The 14592-nt window shown below is 48.9% G+C and overlaps 2 protein-coding genes across 4 annotated transcripts in view; one reads left to right on the top strand and one right to left on the bottom strand.

Annotated features, from left to right (window-relative positions):
- NINJ2 (ninjurin 2) overlaps positions 1–563 on the top strand; it is a 48939-nt gene extending 48376 nt beyond the window's left edge. For all 3 annotated transcript variants that reach the window (XM_069807668.1, XM_009923838.2, XM_069807669.1), the window contains exon 4: positions 194–563. The gene's annotated coding sequence lies outside the window, so the exon portion shown is untranslated. The remainder of the gene's footprint in view (positions 1–193) is intronic.
- Positions 564–2868: 2305 nt separating this feature from the next.
- B4GALNT3 (beta-1,4-N-acetyl-galactosaminyltransferase 3) overlaps positions 2869–14592 on the bottom strand; it is a 70943-nt gene continuing 59219 nt past the window's right edge. The window contains exons 14-20 of the mRNA XM_069807667.1: positions 13206–14214; positions 11333–11631; positions 10793–10946; positions 9399–9471; positions 8779–8932; positions 7910–8036; positions 2869–7089 (exon numbers count right to left, since the gene is read on the bottom strand). Of these exons, the coding sequence (XP_069663768.1) occupies positions 6981–7089; positions 7910–8036; positions 8779–8932; positions 9399–9471; positions 10793–10946; positions 11333–11631; positions 13206–14214 (1925 nt within the window). The 3' untranslated portion in view covers positions 2869–6980. The remainder of the gene's footprint in view (positions 7090–7909; positions 8037–8778; positions 8933–9398; positions 9472–10792; positions 10947–11332; positions 11632–13205; positions 14215–14592) is intronic.

The raw sequence follows: 14592 nt of genomic DNA, 5'->3' as shown, positions 1-14592 counted from the left end.
CTATAAAAACACTGCTGGCTTGGGATCCAGAAGGGCGAGAGCACTGAAGAGCGGCACCCCACACCCGCAGGGGGTGTGTGCCGGTGGTGGCTGTGGTGCTGAGTGACCCAGCATGCCATGACTGCTCCTTTCTGCCTGTGCAGCGCAGAGTAGCCTGCTGCGACCTTACTGGTGTTTCTTGTCTTCCCTGCAGGACCCAAGCAGCGCGGACGGTGGGGAAAGCTCTCCTTCTCTATGTTTTCACTGACCTCAGCAGAAGCCCATCGATGAATCCAGAGACCTGGGTTAAAATTTCAAAACTGTGTGTGTGTCATGGTATGCTGGCCCCTTACCATAATGCTTTTGCAGATCTGAAGGGGTGAAAACATTGCCTTTCAAAGCTAGAGCAAACTTTGCTAGAGAAAGCTGCAGGAAGAGCAGGAGGTAGACAATTTCAAAGCACAGTTCTGTAAATCTCATCTCTTATTTTAGTTGCCTGCTTCACGTATTCAATATTGGCTCATTTTGTAGAGAAGATGATTGAATGATTTACTTTGTAGGCTTAAATAAACAAGAAAAGTCCAGCTTTTTTGTCTCAAGCATAAGATGCTACTAGTTTACCTCCCAAATGTTGGTATGGATTTCTCGAACTAAAAAAAAGAAAAAAAAACTTCTCATGGGAGGATAGAAAAGTGTGTAGCTAAAACCAGTTCAAACGTTTTCCTAGTTGTTTAAAATTAAATGCGACGCAGTTAAGAAAACAATCAGATATTTTCAGCGCTGGAAAATTAACACTGACAGAAAATAGATATGGTCTGATGTTATCACCAGGAACCTATGAGGAATGATGTCAGAATAGCCTGACAATATTTAGCAGAGAATGAAGAAACATTATACATAAGGAGACACTCTAGGCTTATTGCCACAATGAGAAATGACAGGTGCACAGTATACTACTTTATTAAAAAAATCACCATTATAATTTAAGGTCTTATCACTAACATAATTGTTTTTAAATGTATCATTTTTATATTGACAATGCTGCAAATTCTCTTGTACTAGAGCAATTTGTTTCCTTCAAAAAAAGGCTTTGAACTAATAATTTTTCAGAGGTTTTTTTTTTGAAAGATTAAAAATTTTTGATCCTAAATTTTGTAACTGTAGACATGCTAAAAAAGATGGTATTTTAATAGCCTGGTGTAAGCCTATTTAAATAATGACATGCTTTTCTGATTATTAAATGATTTTTTCATTGTATGGCAGAATCAGAGTTCAATATGGATTTTTTGTTTTGCATACTCTTGCCACCACTAAGAAAGAAATGTCACAAAAATATCACATATTGGTCTTCAGGAGCTACTGGGAGTGTCTGACACCTGAAAAAAAACAGATACAGGCAGATTTCATTTGTACGCTATATTTGACTTTATGGAACTAAATTTCTGTTTAAGTCACAGGTGGTGCTTTTTTCTGGAGACGGTGTGAATGATCTTGCCCACAAAGGCTGGTGGGTAAGGCTACAGAGTCAGCATCAGCTAGTACCTGCAAATGACAGTGGCTTTTTTGCAGCTGAAGGGAAGTTCCGTAGAAAGAGTAGGGTGGAAAATGCTAGTTATGTATTTACCAGAATTGAAATCAGCAAAGCTGAGCACAGTCTGGGATCTGTCTGGTGAAGCAGGTAAAGACTCATCCTCCACGTTGTCTGGGGGATGGCAGGTCTGGAGTGACACGGAGTTTGCTGCTTATCTTGGTCCTTGGTCTCTGCTGAGACCAACAGCAAATGGGTGAATATTTCTGGGAAGCCTCTGTTACCCTGCTCTCCTCTAGAAAAAGGCTTCACTGTAGAGGCAGCAAAACTAGTTCTAGCCAATGCAAAACCACCAGCTAAGGGTTTTCAGCCACTACTGGCCGGCTGGGTTCATGAAAAGGTAGAAAATTATGCATCCTATGTGCAGATCCCAAATCCTGTGACTCATTGCTTCACAGAGCAGGAGGCAAAGCAATTAGCATTGATGACTGAATGTAAAGACAGGAAAAAAAAAAAGAAAGGGTTCAGCTGGGAATGAAGCAGTGAGGGGAATTTCATTACCAGATCTTAACTTCAACATCATCGTCTCAGAGAGCTGCCAGGTCAGGTACGGAGGTGCGCGAGGCCTGCCCAAGCAGAGAGGGCTTCCCGTCACCCAGCCCAGGTGAGCAGAAGACCGGCAGCGTGCTGGAATGCTTTTCACCCCATCACCTTTAATAATAATTTCTCATTATAATGGAATCAGACTCATTAGCAACCTTGGTTGCCTTTTTCACTGTCCATGTCTGACTCCCATTCCTGCCAAGCTTTTTATACTCAAAGGAGGGACAGTTGAAGCAAAAAGGGGCCAAATTTGAATCTAAATAAGCAGTTGCCATGAAAGAGCTGACAGCCCATTTGTGTAGGCTGTGCCAAGTACCAAGCTCAGGTCTAAGTTCTCACCTGATCTTGGCTCCAGGAATCATCCCCTGCTTGCAAGAGGGACCACTTAGTTCTCTGCATTCTCTCTCTATGATCACATCGCACTTAACGCTTTGCTGGGACATGTATTTGTCCAATGTTTCTACCTTGTTTCACATGATAAACCCAGGAAGACAGGAGAAAAACTGTTTTGTTGCCATCCCATTTTCTACAGGCCTAGAGGGGACTGAAACACATCTCGCTCCTGGCTAACCTTGCTTGCTGCATCTCCCACCCACCTCTTGCTGCAGAGCTCTCACTGGCTTGGGCAGAGAGTAACTTGTCTCTCTGGTATTGCCTACACCTTCAGTTGGTTATATGAAGCCAGAGGAGCAACACCTGGTTTCTAATCCCTGCTGCATGGCGATGTGAGTATGAGTAACACACGGACAGAACTGAGCTCTTGTAGGAAGACAATGTATTTATAAAATGTGAGGAAGAATCAGTACCTCCCCCAGCTCTAACAGAGAGGTGGCCCAGGAGTTGTCCTGAAGGCACAGAGCCCCTTTAAGGCAGATAATTCAAAGGTACAATTAAGATTTTTAACACAAGGCATCAGTATCTAAAAAACAATCAACTTCAGACATTTGTAGGCAATGAGAAGAGGCAAGATGTTCATACCGGGCAAACATTAAAGACAATGACAAAACAAGCCATGTTATAGTTTTCACACAACACATTTCTCTCAGAATAAAAGCCAGCCCTTCTTTGTTCCCTTGCGCCGACCAGCAAAACAAGCCTCAGCCCCACAATTCACAGTCCTGAAGATGGAGTTGGCATTTGTGGGCAGAGCCTCCTTGCCGTGCACCCCACGCTTGGAGACCCAGGGTCCCCAGCCTGGCCACATCCTGCCCCACGGAAGGTCTCCTCTGCACCATGGCCCATCATCTCCCCAGCTGTCCCCAGCCAGAGAGCTACCTGAGCAGCTCCCTCCTGCCTGCCTGATGCACAGGAGATCCCATGCAACTGATTTCCTCCTGCCGCCAAGGCAGGACACAGCCAGGATGCACATGAAGGCCAGAAACTTGGGGCAAACTTCACGGCAAACTCAGGCACAACTTTCTAAAAAGATCCTGGTAACGGAAACGAGATCGACTGTCGGGGGCAGTCAGCTTCCCGGCTGTGGTGAAGCCAGGTTCCCTCTTGCTCTCCAGGAGCTGTGCCAGACCCAGAGATGAGCCCTCCTTGCAGTGGCAGTGCACGCCGTGCAACACTAGTGACGGGGCAAACCACCTGCTGATCAGGGATCATGATGGCCCGGCCACTGCCCTGGATGGCCACGTCCTCTCACTGCATGGCTGTGGGACTACCTGCTCCTGCCATGCTCCCTGCTGTCACCCTTTTCATGACTCTGGGGAGAAAAACTGCAGGTTGTTTTGGAAGAGGGGCAGCAGCCTCAGAGCATTGCCCGGCGCTGCTCCTGCAAAATTTGCTGCTGGCCAGCAAGCCGGGGAGCATGTAGCCCCTTCTGTCCCTACAACCTGCAGCCATCTCTGAGCATGTGGGCTGGAAGATAGCTTTTGTCCCCATGGGCTCTCTCCAAGCTCCTCCGTGGAGGCTGCCAACTAGTGCCAATTAGTACTAATCACATTTATTACCGCAATGCTTAAATACCAACTAAGAATCCCCACTGTTCTAGAAAGGGAAGAACATTTGTGATGGCGACTTTGACAGTGACGGTACTGGCCATCAGGAAACTGGACTGAAACCCACTAACTCCTTACGTCTCCACCAAGGAGTCCTCATGAGCCAAACAGTTCTGCTTGCCATTGGCCTGGGTTACAAGGCGTGAAGGAAGGAGCACAGTCACAGCTAAAGCATGGGGACAAAATCCTGAAATTCTGCTGGCAGTGCTGGAGTCAGGGCTGCACGCTACTTTCCAATCCACTCTTCGCTGACTGTCCTCTCTGGTGAGGAAGCGGAGTTACTCATATCATGTAAGCCAAGTGAGTTACCTCCTGGATGCACCTAATTCTTGCCAGTGTCTGCAGATGAATACCAGCTGCTAACTTCAGGTGCTGCAGACCACATCTAAGCCAGATGTGAAAGCACATGGTACAAATAACCCTTCCTCCCTGTGCATGACATACGGGTTGCCACCGAATCCATCAGCCTCTCCATCTGCAAAATGGGCATCATGCCATCCTCTGCTTGATGGGGCCAAACAGCTGGGTCCTGCTAAATACCTCGCTGTGTCCTGGCGCTCGCCCTCCCCACCAGCCTCTCCCCATTCCACAGGGATTGCGTGACAGAGCCAGCCCAGACAGGCTGCGGAGGCGCAGTCCCGGAGCCTGGAGAGCAGCTCACCTGCACACTTGCGGGGTTGTGCCTGTGTGTGAGTGAAGCACACAGGCTCCAACATGCACTGAGAGCATGACTTGACACTGCACATTCCAGGCAGAAACAGTACTTACTGCAACATTGCATCACAGGGCTCTGGCCTCCTAAACTCCTGGAATACATTAAAAAAAAAAAAAAAGTGTTAACTGTTGTCAGCCTCTTCCCTCTCGCCCCGATGGCAGCGTTTCATTTCTTAGTCTCTACATTGGGAAGATATTTTCTCTCAATAAAAAGACTGTTCTGGCTTGAGCAGAAGGCTAAGGCTGCCCCTTCTAAGATATTCAGTGTCTACATTCTGACAAAGGCTCTGTGGACTCAGGCACAGAAGTCTCTTGTCTGCTTCTCACCATAGCTGCACACTGCACAGCAAAATGTTCTGAAATCTAGTTGACTTTTTCTGACTCCATCAGTAACAAAACCTGGACTGAGGCAAGCAGATGATTTGACAAGATTTCTATCTCACATGCCAGAACTTGCATGTTCAGTTTTCTACTGCAATAGTGGAACTGGATGGGCTTGTCAAGCACCACAGAATTAATAATAAATGAATGCCTATTCTGAATTGGCATCCACTCCATCAGCGTAAAAAGCAAACAGCTCTAGAACCATGTCAGCATTGCTTGTATCCTGCATACCTCCACTACTCACTTCTCAAGAACTCCCCACAGAGCTGGGCACCATGAGCCCCAGCTCATCCTCTGTGATGCTCTCCCCTGAAGCTTGAGACCAGCAGCAGCCTTTTCAGCATGGTATGGGGACACCAAAGCTCCAGCGTAGAGCACTGAGTGTGCTGGGTTTTCTGGGTTTCTATAATCTTGTAAAATGGTTACAGGGGTAAAAAATCTTGCCTTACATTAACAGGAGTTTTAGGGGATGAGAATTCACTGTAGCATCAGGCCGGCTGTGGACAGGGGCTCTTTTCACAGTTCTTGGATCAATGGCAGCATGGGTCTGCCCATCCTTTTATACACTCAACCCTCTTCTGTCCTCACTTTTCTTTGCATCCAGTGCACATGCCAAGGCCTGAGGACACCTCCTCCATACCGGGCCAGAGCTCCCAGGGCTGTTCTAGAGATGAAGCACCAACAGCTGTGACGGTTCTTCAACCAAGAAGCCTGCTCTTTTCATAAAAGTCAGACTATGACAAGATATAACTGTGAGGCCATAACTTATTAAATTAACCTTTAGATGCTGCATAAATGTACAGGATTTAGAGAGCAGAATACTCTGTCTTCTCTTTTTCTGACAAAATCACAATATTTCAACTAATAAAATATTGCCACTTCTTCCCTGCTAGGGTTTCCCTGATATCGTTAGGACAAACACACATGTCTGTCAGATAAGGCTGCAAAGTTCCTCCTGAGATGCCCTCCTAGCTTCTCTGTATAACCCCTCCACTATCCTCAGGCAGTGGACCAATAATTTAGGTGGAGTTGTAACATTAACCCCTGCCACCTCGCCCAGCTGCAGGCAAATGTGGCTCTTATAAGGGAAGTGTACTTACACCTCCATCCATGGCTCATAACTTGCTGAATATGAGCATGGTTTTTCATAATGACTAAGTGAAAAGCACAGAGAAACGTCTAAGCACCAGCAGCCTAAAGTGCCTATGAGCTCCTCCACATCCAAATTTCCTTGGGTCAGCACATGGGCATGTGGACACAATAAAGTTCAGAGAACTTACTTTGGTCCCCTGTCCAAAAGCATGGATACCGGAGAGATGGGGAAGGAGGGGAAATGGAGAGGGTTGGTTTTTTTCTTTTTTTCATTCAAGTATTGAAAGAGAAGCTGCATTACTCTAAATAAACCATTCTGGGCTTAGCTGGGATTTGTGTTTGTTTGGTTTGCACCATGCAAGACTCAAACGGGAAATATGGCACCTCTCCCACTGTACCATCCGCCAGACTGCATGGCAGGAAATACGAGTCCTTCACTTGTCGGTATCTCCCCCGCATGCCTTCCCAGCAAGACACGGATCCCACACCTTGGATACAACGGCTCACAAGAGAAGCTCCCGCTCCCCTAGCCTGACCGTCCCTTCCTCGGCTCTGCCGTCCCATCGGAGGGCTCTGGAGGCAGAGGAAGAGTTCGTGTGCTCGGCTGTGCGCCTCGATAAAGTGCACATCGAGACGAGACGGTGGATGGTGCTGCCGAGCAGCTTTGGGGTTGAAGGCTACGGTGTCTTCAGCTGGCGTCGGTTCCACATGCCCCGCTTTGAGTGAAACCAGTGGAAAAAGTTTCTCAGAGAGAGACGCTCCACTTCCAGCCCAGCCTGCAAGATCCTGGCAGAAAAGAGAAGGGTAGACTTAGGGAAAACTTGATCACAAAGATACTGGGGGGCTCAGCCCCAGGAAATCTTTTAAGTTGTGCTGTTGTCAAGAGACTGCAATCAAATTGAAGAGTCCAGAATAGCTCAGAGGTATCTCATATCCATAAGCAGGCATCTAATGACACTTGCTGAGTGTTTACGCACCCTAGAACAGGACTAGTCAGGGGTGGCCTGCACATGCCAGGCTCAGAGGAAAGACAGCTGGCAACATGGGATTCCTCAGAATTGTAGTCTTTTCTGCAGTCATCTGACAGAAAAGACAGGACAGGCCTCAAAACCTAGAACTACAAACCCAGAGGCCTAGGATTTGTACAGCAGAGACCCCTCATCACAAAATTCTCAGAAATTGTAACTGTATCTTGTGATCTTTAAATGTGCCTCTGACAGCTGTTCTTCTGGGCAATTGCTATACATAGTACGGGAAGTCTGAAGGACCCAAACTGGTCCAACTGTGCACTGCATTGCTTGAAGAGGACAAAGTCTTCATGATCTCCAGTACCTGATCTGCCCTTGGCCAACCAGCAGTGTGGCTGGAAGGCACCAGGAAACAGCTCCTCTATTCTTTTACCAGGGGCTGTAGTAGTGTATTTTGGGTCCACTTATCTACTAGGTTTGGGGTCAGGACATGCTCAAAGACTCTCCCTCATTGACCAAGCTTATGGTGGCATTAGTCACCTCAGTCTCCTCAGATCCCCACTCCCCTGGTCATTGGTCCTCCGGGATCTAATGGGTCTCCCCTCCTGAGCGCATGGGTGATGACAATGGATGCCTACCTGTCCAGGAGTTCCCAGTCCTCTCCTCCCCAGCGGTCCCGAAACTCTTTTGTGTTCATGCCTCCGATCTTGTCCAGGTCAGACTTGTATATGCCCAAGAGGCCAAACCCATTCACCTCCCAGTAACCTGAGGACAACACAAGAGGCACAGGTATGTTGGCACTTTGAACCACTGATGACTCCAGCAGGGCTGCTGAAGTGAGACTTAAGCTACTTTTAGCACAATGTTGACACCAGAGAGTCAACTCAGCACCAACGCAGAGCCAACCATATTAAAGCTTTAGGAAGTGAGGAAGGCTTGCAGACAGACAGCATGGGCTGTCCTATGAACTTGTTAGCAGAGCCTCTCACATCTCCTGTCTGGCAGCATAGTACCTAATGTACCTGGACTGTCCCAGCTTCAAAGGGTTGTCCCTGTGCCTGGACGACTCAGGATGGCCACCTCTGTCTAAAGGAAATCCTACGCTCAGATGATATGTGCCACTTTCCTCCCCTTGACTTGGGTTGGTTTCCCTCACCCCTGGGCTACAAGCTCTCCTCAGGACAGGCTGTGCCCCCTAAGAAAAGAGAGAAATGGGCAAAAAGAAGTAAAGGAGGCATTTTCCAAGGTCCTCAAATCCATAGACAGCCCTAGGAGATGACCAGGAGAAATGTCATATAAAGGGCTCTGCTGGCTCTTTGATCCCAGATTTCAGGTATCTGACACTGTTAAACCCCATCCTATGTCTAATGCACTCTCACCTAGTGGCCCTGGAAGTACCTTAAGCTCCAGACCTCGACAGCACCAGAGGAACAAACCTAGAGGTGACAGGCACCCTCATCCTTTCCCCACTCCCCAAGGTCTGAGCCAAAGAGGCTCCACTCCTTACCATCAGGCCACTGTGGGGACATGCCGCAGTGCAGCCTCATGACCATGGGTGCAAAGGCCATCTTGCCTTCCACGCAGTGCTTCCGGATTGAATCAATAACTCCAGCTGGGAAGTGGATGTGGAGGTCACACAGGAAAATGATGCTGTGTGGGTCCTGGAACCAACCACACCGGTTGGGAAAAAAAAATAGGTTGACTTTAAGTAAGTCTTTCTTGAGGGGCAGGAAGACAGAGATATGGGAGTGAATTAGAGAGCCATTCATTGCTACATCAGAAACTGAGGTCCTAGAGGCTGGCAAAATGGCCATTGTGTGGCTGTTCAATGGTGGGTGTGAAATACTATGACTACGACCTGGCAGAGCCATATCACAAAGCTGCTACTGCTGGTTTCCCTACTGTCTGATAGTCCTAGTAGGTGGACCGAGAACTGAATGGACCAGAGGCTCCTCGGAATAAAGGGTGAGACTCTTACTCTGGAGGGACAGGAAACACATTTACATTTGATCTGTCTGCTAGGCTATTCCCTTCCCTAAAAACCAGTGCGTTCAGTATGAAAGTCGGAGGTAGCACCAGACACATACTAGAAACATCCCTGTCCACCCAAAGGGCCCCCAGGCTTACCGTCACGAGGTCTATCCCCGCCTGCAGCCCAGCAGAACGCTCGAAATTCCCTGTCAGCTTCAAGTACTGATAGCTGGGGGTCAGACAGGAAAGAGAACTTCAGCGCGCGCATGCTGATGAGCACAGAAAGCACCACTAGCAGCGGTGCACTGCAGGCATCGTGCTGTGGAGCTGCCCTCGCCCCTGCACACCCTCTCAAGGAGGAGAAAAGCCTTTGCTGTGTGAGTGCACAAGCTCAGTGATGCTCCAGGTCCCAGCGTGCCCTGAGGGTCTTCCCCCTTGTGCAGCAAGGATAGGGCAATCCCTAGCACAAGTCTTTTCAGCTCTAGTCCAGCTCTATCCTAGGACTAGACCTGTTACTGGGATCCCCTGGCATGTAAAGGAAACGACCAGCCAAGGCTGGTTCAGATCAGAGTAGAGTAAGCCAGACAGTTATTCCAGCAAGCAGAGTCCCCAAAGGTCTCCAAGCTCTCTGTCCCATTTCTCACAGCTTTCTTTTCTTCTCTGTCCTCCCCTTGCCATCACTGCAAGACTTGCTTTCTCTACTCTCTTGCGAACTTGAACAAAAGCCAGGAGAAAAGAGATTGTCCTGGTTTTGGCTGGGATAGAGTTAACTTTCTTCCTAGTAGCTGGTATAGTGCTGTGTTTTGGGTTCAGTACGAGAAGAATGTTGATAACACACTGATGTTTTCAGTTGTTGCCAAGTAATGTTTAGACTAAGTCAAGGACTTTTCAGCTTCTCATGCCCAGCCAGCAAGAAGGCTGGAGGGGCACAAGAAGTTGGGAGGGGACACAGCCAGGGCAGCTGACCCAAACTGGCCAAAGGAGTATTCCATACCAGGTGACATCAAGTCTAGTATATAAACTGGGGGGGAGTGGGGCTGAGAGGGATCGCCGCTCGGGAACTAACTGGGCGTCGGTCAGCGGGTGGTGAGCATTTGCATTGTGCATCACTTGTTTTGTATATTCCAATCCTTTTATTGTTATTATTGTCATTATTATCATTATTAGTTTCTTCCTTTCTGTTCTATTAAAGTGTTCTTATCTCAACCCACAAGTTTTACTTTTTTTCCGATTCTCTCCCCCTGGGTGGGGGGCAGTGAGTGAGCGGCTGCGTGGTGCTTAGTTGCTGCCTGGGGTTAAACCACAGCTGAGATGCATCTGGATGGATGACTACAATAGGTACTGCCTTACAGTTTTGTAACACTATTATATGCAGTATGTGTGTACGTACATTATAACAACAATAAATCCATGTGTATGTGCAAGGTCTGGATGGATGTTATCTTTGGGTTTCCAGCCGTAGAAGGCTGTGACTAGTCAATACACTGAGATTGACAGATGCGCTGTGTTTGCAGGCATATGCATGCAAGCAGTTTTTTGTGACCTCTCACCTATGCAAAGTAGACCTTTTCAGAGCCTTCTCTACATCCATGTCATCACTGCTGTAGTCTGTGATGATGATGTTGAAGTATGGATCCTTAGTGACTCGGAACAGCTCTTCCATGTCGGAGATGAACTGCAGCACCCAACGTGCCTGGTTTTTCACTGATTGTATTGCAAGAGGGAGACAATCAAAGCAAAACTGATTTCAAAGATGGTGTGGCTTCTCAACAGGCAAGGCTTCTTGCCTCCCCTCAAACCCCACTAACCTTGCAGGGATGCTGAAATAGGCCCAGGCTGAAAACCTGGACCAAAGAGCCCAGGAATCAGTGTGGGTTCTTCCCCAGCGTGTGACAGAGGTTTTCTCTGAGCTTACTTTGACTTTGGGCCCAGCCATATTTCTGAGGGGGTTTAACTTGGAGAGAACAGAAATTGGAAGTGACCCAAGTAAGACAGCTGAGGCTGGCCCAGACCCACTGTTCAGGACTGCGCTCGTGGGAACTGCCCACCGTGCCATCCCTGGATGTCCCGGGGAGGCAGGTCCCCCTTACCTGGCACCACGAAGTGAACCACGGCACGGTGGTTCCAGGAAAAGCCCTGGGGCCAGCACAGCTCTGGTTCGTTCGTCACAGCCATCAGGTGCCGCCGGCGACCCCACGCCAGGTTCCTCATCTTCCTCTCCTCCTCCTCATCGCCGCCAACACCCTGCCAGCCCTGCGCAAAGACGTACTCGGAGAAGCGGACGAGCCGCTCTCCCTGCTCCAGCAGCTCCAGCTCCAGCAGGTAGCGGCCGCCCCGTATGCGGTCCTGGCGTTTCTCTATGTTCACAATACGCTGCAGCTGGAACCGTCTGCAGGAGATACAGCTGGGGTGGGCATGTTCCCCGTACACCAGCCCCACTCCCACCTCCAGCCTGTTAAGCTCTGCTAGGCTCTTTCCTCCTCGCTAGCACAACCCTTTTTGTCCCCAGCTTCTCCTTGCTTCGCTGCACTGTTTCCGAAGTCCCTTGGGAAGGTTTAGCACCTGTTTCCTAAATCCACAAGCATGTGGGCTTAGATCTGGGATTCCAGCCAAAAGAAAATAGTTGGCAAGGGAAACGAAATAAAGGTGACACAGAAAATAACAAATATGTCTGAATGATTGTAGGGCTGGTAATAGTGAGTGTATTCAACACCTCCTACAACTATCTTGGCACAAGGAGCATGTTTGGGCTAGTGAAATTGGCTGATGACAGCTTATCAGCCAATAACATGGAGTAGGACTGAGCAATCATACAGTAAAAACTGGGGTGAGCTGTATGTTCAGAATGGCCAAAACAGGATGAAATGCCAGGTCATGGCCTTTCAGATCATAACAAGAGTTTCTGCTGTAAAATGGATGCTCATCAGTTAAAAATGCTGAGAAAAGCTTGTGTGTACTGATCAGTTACACCATGACTGTGACTGATGTGACCCTGAAAAAACAAATGTGATCTTAAGATGTAGCATTGGAGCTACTTCCAGCAGGGATTGGGAACTAACAACACCCATTCTATAAAACATCCAGCATACTGGTCACTTATGTACAGGAAAATTAACCCAAACTGAAACCCACATGGTGAAAGACAGATAGGAAAATTATGGAAATAGAGGCCAACTCAACAGAAGGGTCAGGAGTTGGATTGTTTAGCTTACAGAGGCTCAGAGGAGGTATGTCTGTTTGCCAGAAAGGCAATCAAGATGGTAAGTCTTGAGAAGAAAAAGAACCATATCAAAACAATGTGAAAACAGAGTGTCAGCAAAAGCTGATCTCCAGTGGGTCATCAAAGAAGCGAGTTGCTGAAACGTCTTCCCAAATCAGTACTAGGATCTAGAAATCTAGCTAGTTTTAAGATGGAGGTGCACATATTCAGATAACAGTGTAGGGTACTTGGCTGTCTCTGAGGTCAGTGTACTGATCCACATTATCTGTTAGGTCCCTTCTGGTCCTATGTCCTAAGTGATTCACAAGCTGAGATGTGGCAGGTGTCAAACCACAACCACAAGGAGTTCCAGTCCTACTTCATATCAGCAGGATTTCTTAATCTTCAGCTGGTAAAATGCTCATATGTCTTCTCAATACCTACACTGCACAAGGGGGAAGCCAGCAAAAAGCCAGTGATGCTAGCTGGATGGAAACCTCCAATCTTTCACGTTTACTGCCACCAGCGCTTGGAGGGCCTTATTCAGCCCCCAGACACGGTCTGGTGTCCAACAATTCCCATCTCTCAGCCAAAAGAGGTATTTAAGGCCCAGTTTTTTACACGGATTCCTTGCCTGAAGTCTTATTTCCCACACCTAGTTTATTCTCTGATTCCCACTAGCTCCTCACACGACAGGTATTCCCAGTGCAGCACGGTACACCAGCTCCGGGACACTACCCCTTGGTTTTTACACTGTGCCTTACCCTTTACTCCTCTGGTTGAGCTTCTTCAGGAAGACACGTGTGACTTCCAGGGCCTCCCTTTCTCTTAGCAGTAAGTTTCCTGATGTGTTGCATTTCAGGTCAATCCAGTCTGTGCGCAGCATATGGAAGTCCAGGTTGCTCATGCTGAAGGTCTGCTCCCAGTTCACAGCCTGGTCAAACACTGGTACGTAATCGAAATCCTCCTCATCTTCCTCCTCTGGCTCCCCATCTGCCTCTTCCTCTTCCTCTTCTGCTGCCGCAGGTCCAGACTTGCCCTTCACAGGAGATGCCACCTGCGCCTCTCCCTTGCCCATGTCCCCACCATTGGCCGCCTTCTGCTCAGCAATGTAGGACTCCACTTGGTTCAGCCACTGTGGCAGCCCAGGCTGGTGGCTGGGGCTGGCAGCGCTCACAGTGCGTCCACCGGCTTTGCCAGAGACTGGGCCTCCTTTCCTGGCTGGCACGGTGCCTCCTGGCCGCAGCCCTTCCTTAGCAGTGTTGAGGCCTCCTCGAGGTCTCATCCCTTCGGGAATTGTGACCCCTGAGTCCCTAGGGCCACCGAGAGGCTGCTGCCTTTGAGACACAGTCCTAGAAGGAGGGTTCACCTTTTTGACAGGTGCTCTCACCTGGACAGCCCTGGCATGCTGCGGAGGGCTCCTGGAGTTGTCTTTGACGCCAGCTTTTAAACGGGGTCTCTTCATTATTGGGTTCCTCTCTAGGCCAGCCTGGCTGAGGCTTTGGTTGGCAAAGGCCAGCGTGGCTGATTTGACACCAGACCTCTTCATCCTTCTCCTCTGTAGTCCCTCTCCTATGTCACCACCCATCACTGAGAGAAGCCGACGATGCTCCTGGAGGGAATAGTCCTTATGAACGTTATCGCTGCCCACCACGCTGCTGGGAGCGTTGCCTGCCAGCTCTGCCCTCCCCACGCCAGGGCGCTTGGGGTGACTGGTACTCTCCGTGTCCTGCTCCGCATACTGCAGATCATCCAGGTTCCCCTCCTGGGAGCCTGCAGGAGTAATTGCAGTTACACCTCTGGCATCATTCCGCTGACTTCCCTGTTGTGACCCAGGCACCCGCCCTGCTGGGGACAGCTACTTCTTGCCTCATCTCAGCAGTCTTTCCTGCTCAGAGTGACAGGGATGCTCTCATACATGGGAGCTGTGCTCTTGCTGGTACCAACCTCCTCAGCACCTATTAGCCAGCATTGCCAAATGCCAGGCTGTGGACATGTCTGGCTTTGCCTTTAGCTGTCAGTCTGGCCACAGCTTTGTAAGGCAGGTGTGGGCGTAGGTTGCCATGCTGCATACCTTTGGCTCTGTCGCTTCTGCCCACACTTTTGCTGGAATTGCACCTCAGCTAAGCTGCGGGCCTGAGAGGTAGCTGT

Source organism: Haliaeetus albicilla, chromosome 19 (genome assembly GCF_947461875.1).
Source record: "Haliaeetus albicilla chromosome 19, bHalAlb1.1, whole genome shotgun sequence".
Taxonomy (NCBI): Eukaryota; Metazoa; Chordata; class Aves; order Accipitriformes; family Accipitridae; genus Haliaeetus; species Haliaeetus albicilla.
This window is presented reverse-complemented; position numbering and strand designations above follow the sequence as displayed.